General features: G+C 42.3%; 1 protein-coding gene across 1 annotated transcript; it reads right to left on the reverse strand.

Annotated features, from left to right (window-relative positions):
- Window positions 1–719: 719 nt before the first annotated feature.
- On the reverse strand, window positions 720–1,727 carry LOC126076303 (olfactory receptor 8S1-like). The gene has a single exon (XM_049884860.1). The coding sequence runs from the start codon at window positions 1,725–1,727 to the stop codon at window positions 720–722; it is 1,008 nt and encodes a 335-aa protein (XP_049740817.1).
- Window positions 1,728–4,156: the final 2,429 nt, after the last annotated feature.

The raw sequence follows: 4,156 nt of genomic DNA on the forward strand, positions 1-4,156 counted from the left end.
TAGTCCCTTTTGATAACATGTTCAAAGTCATGTCAAACATTTCCTGTCCTAAAACAGTGTTTCTCAAACTGTATGTGATCATTACGGTTAGGTGTCAAGTTGGCTAGGCCATGGTTCTCAGTGGTTTGCAAATGTTATATAATCATCCTCCATTTTGTGACATGTTGTGAATAGCCAATCATTTGAAAGGGGAGTTTAATTGGAGGTATGACCTGCATCCAATACGTATGGATGTTCTAGCAAAGCTAGTTGTTTCTTGATTCTGCATTCAATTCATCATCCTCTGACTTCCGGTTCTTGGGATATGAGCCAGCAGCCTGCCTTCTGACCTGCCAATTTTGGATTTGTCAGTCTCTGCAACCATGTGAGTCAGGGGGAGCCTCCAGCCTGATGCTTGACCATAGATTTGGGACTTGCCAGCCTCCGTAACTGCAAGAGCCATTTCTTTGAAATAAATCTCTTTTTATATATCTACATATATATGCTTCACTGGTTTTGCCCCTTTAGGAACCCAGCCTAAGATACTTGAATATGCATGACAGTCACCTGGTGGACTTGATAAAACTCAGATTGTTGAGCTCCGCCTCCAGAGTTTCTGATTCAGTATCTCCGGGGTCAGGCCAGAGAATCTGCCTTTTTAGCAAACTCACAGGTGATGCTGATGCTGCTGGTCCGGAGACAATGCTTTTAGAACCTCTGGCCTAAAATGTCTTCTTTCCTCAGAAGGTGTTTCTGTTTCTGAAGATCCCTTCTCCCCATTCTCTGACTGAACACCACACAGAGATGCCCTCTTCTGAGGAAGACATTTTCTGCCTCAGCATCCTCTGCAGAGCTGCTTTTACCTCCTGGTTCTTGAGGCTGTAGATGACAGGGTTCAGCAAGGATGTGATCACAGTGTGCTGAATGGAGACTACTCGCTCCAACAATAAGCCTGAAGGAGGGCTGATGTACCTGAAGAGAGCTGTCCCATAGAACAAGAGCACCACGGTGAGGTGGGAGGAGCAGGTAGAGAAGGCTTTGCCTTGGCCTCCAGAGGAGGGGATGCTCAGGATGGCAGAGATGATTCTGGAGTAAGAGAAGATGATCAGGAGAAATGTCAGCAGCCCCAGAAATGTGGTTGACCCAGAGAGAAGCAACTTGTTGGCAGTGGGATCAGTGCAGGACAGCAGGAATAGTGATGGCAGCTCACAGCTGAAGTGGGAGATGATGTTGGACCCACAGAAATGTAACTTGCGGCTGAAAAGATTATTTATTAGTGAGTTCAGAAACCCCATCCCCCATGCTGCACTGACCATTGCAGTGCAGAGAGGCCTGTTCATGACCACGGTGTAGAGCAGAGGGTGGCAGACAGCGACGTAGCGGTCATAGGCCATGGCAGAGAGCAGACAGGCTTCGGTACTCCCAGAGAGAGTGAGAAAGAAACTCTGAGTGATACAGCCCCACACTGAGATGCTTTTCTTCAGATACAGGAAGTGCTGCAGCATTTTGGGCACGGTGACTGAGGAGAAGCTGAGATCCAGGAAGGACAGATGTCCAAGAAAGAAGTACATGGGGGTGTGGAGGTGAGAATCAGCTCTAACCACCAGGATCATCACCAGGTTCCCCAGCAAGGTCAGGAGGTAAATCAACAGGAAGAGCACGAAGAGCAGAACCTGAAGGTAGGGTTTAGCAGACAGTCCGAGGAGGATGAACTCAGTGAAGACAGTGAGGTTGTTCATAAATTCCATCCCTAGAAAGAAATCAGTCCTACCTCACGTAATGGGTCAGTAATCAGAGTAATTTCTAGTGATCAGAATATCATCCCCACATTCCAAAACTTCCCAAGCAAGACTACTCTCAGCTTAAAAATAGAAAAGGAAAGCTGAGGTTGAGTAATTCCATTTGTGACATTCAGGGTTTCTGCCCCTTGGCCCTCCTCAATAGTTATCACAAATTCTGTCAATGAACAGACAAACATCTTTGGAACCGAAATCAGATTATGTGCTTTGACAATTAAGAGTATATTTATGAGAACAAGGGGACAGGATGCTTCAAATGAGGTTGTTTTGGAAAAGAGAGACATTTAGTTGCAAGCCTTTTTGTACTCATGTTTTGGTCTCAAAGTCAAGAACTCATCATTTTATCTGAGACATTCTGGATTTTGGGTAAGAAAAGTGGAAAAGAACCTTGAAATATAGTGCTGGAGGTTGGAAGAGGCTTTCTGAACATTCTGAGATTCCTTCAAGGTTAACTTCTTCTCCTCCAGTGTCATACTAGCAAAGCTGTAAAAGTATTTGTGGGAATGGGTGGGAGTCCCTCAGGAAAGCTTGCTCCATGAGGAATGAGATCATGTATTCACAGCCCCTCACAGTGGAGAAATGGTGACCCAAAGAGATAAAGTGATTCGCAGTGCATCTGTGTGGAATAATGTGCTAATCAGTGGAATAGCCAAGAGTTAAACTGAATTCTCTGCTCCCAGTCCAGTGGTCTTTCCACCAACATGTAGACAACATTATGAGAAACTGTTCTGAGGAGGGAAAGGAGCTTTGATACACTGTTAGTGTGGTATCTTAAACATTCCATTGTGCTTAAAATAAAAAAAAAAATGGGTTTGAGAATTGAAGGTTATGTGAGCTTTGAGCAAGTCACTTAAGCTTTCCAACGGTCAATTTTCACATCTATAAAATGGGGAACAGTTATATCTATCTCACGTGGGTAACATGAACTTCAAAATTCTTTTCAATGATTGAAAACAAATTTCTGGAGCAAACTTTGACACTCACCTGCTTAGTTTGGAGACCTTGATCATATCACTTGAATCTTACTTTACCTGGGTTTTAGCATACGACCTGATTATCAAGTAGTCAATCAGCACTTCATTTCCTTTCTTCTACTTTATTCTTGCCTTTACTGCCTAAAAAAGGTCTAAGCCATGGTTTTTAACTGAATCCCCATTTTTCACTGGACCCTGAACTGGATTATTACAGCTACCTTCCCTGCTGTCTTCTCAGAACTAGTCTCCACACCCATTGCCTCTCCTCCTCTTCAATCCCTTTAACCCTTGCTGTTTTATAAAGCCTGATACAGGTCACATGAATAGAAAAGCCACGCAAGAGGAAATGCAAGAGAAAAATAAGTATTTGAGAAAACGTTCAGCTTAACTAGTTAAAAAAAGTAAACGGAAACTCCATGCTTCTTAAACAGTGACTCCTATTTTCCCTCACTGGTGATGGTTACACAACATGATTAATGTAATTGATGTCACAAAAGTGTACACATGAAAAACGTTATCTTGGCAAAGGTTGTGTTATATACATTTTTACAACAGTGAAAAAGTAAAAGAAAATAGGAACATGGATCCAATTTTTGATTTTTTAATTTCCAAATATGTTTACAATAATAATCCTAAGAAGACTCTGATGAGAATTTACACACTGCTGATGACATTGTAAGCTGCACACTTTGACTCGGCAAACCTCTAAGTCCTTGGGTTTATACTAAGAGCATAACTCAAAAGAACTAAAGCATGACATGCAGAGTGATCCACACCGTAGTGTCATATGTTCAATAAAAAATTGAAAACAACTTAAATGTGTCCGTATCCTGGAATGCATAACTAAATACCAATGGAACAGAATGATAGGAAGTTAATAAAATGATAATCATAAGCCTATGTAGCAACATGGAGACATACCCATATTAGCTGCAAAAACAAAATATTCAATTTCTGCTTGGTGTGATTAGAACTGGCCTTCAAGACTCTTTCCTGTGGTCTCCCTCAAACCTCCAACTTCCCTTTCTCTTGAAGGTAACCCCATCAACTCTCTGGCTTTAAATGCACCCAGTTAAAAAATCAACTTCCTCTCCTTTCTCCTTTGATGTTGCACCTAAACAATGTATTTGCTCCTAAGAAAATTAGCTTAGTTTTAAGAGCATCCATCTCTTAAATATGGAGATAAGAGAGCTGTTCCGGTTGAGGTTTCCCAGATTTGAGTCACCTTCCTGTCTATCTGGGGTCATACTTCCCTGGGAGGTTCGGATAGCTTGGTGGGAGGGATGAGAGTTAACAGACCAGGGCTGTTGGGAGAAATTTCAGGGAGAGGAACAATGGAGAAATGGTTCTGAAAAGAGAAAGGAGTTTTGATGGAAGGAAGCTGACTAATAGAGGGAGTGGAAA

Source organism: Elephas maximus, chromosome 4 (genome assembly GCF_024166365.1).
Source record: "Elephas maximus indicus isolate mEleMax1 chromosome 4, mEleMax1 primary haplotype, whole genome shotgun sequence".
Taxonomy (NCBI): domain Eukaryota; kingdom Metazoa; phylum Chordata; class Mammalia; order Proboscidea; family Elephantidae; genus Elephas; species Elephas maximus.

Coding starts and splice junctions, on each gene's coding strand:
- LOC126076303 (XM_049884860.1), bottom strand. CDS start 1,727: ATGGAATTTATGAACAACCTCACTGTCTTCACTGAGTTCATCCTCCTC.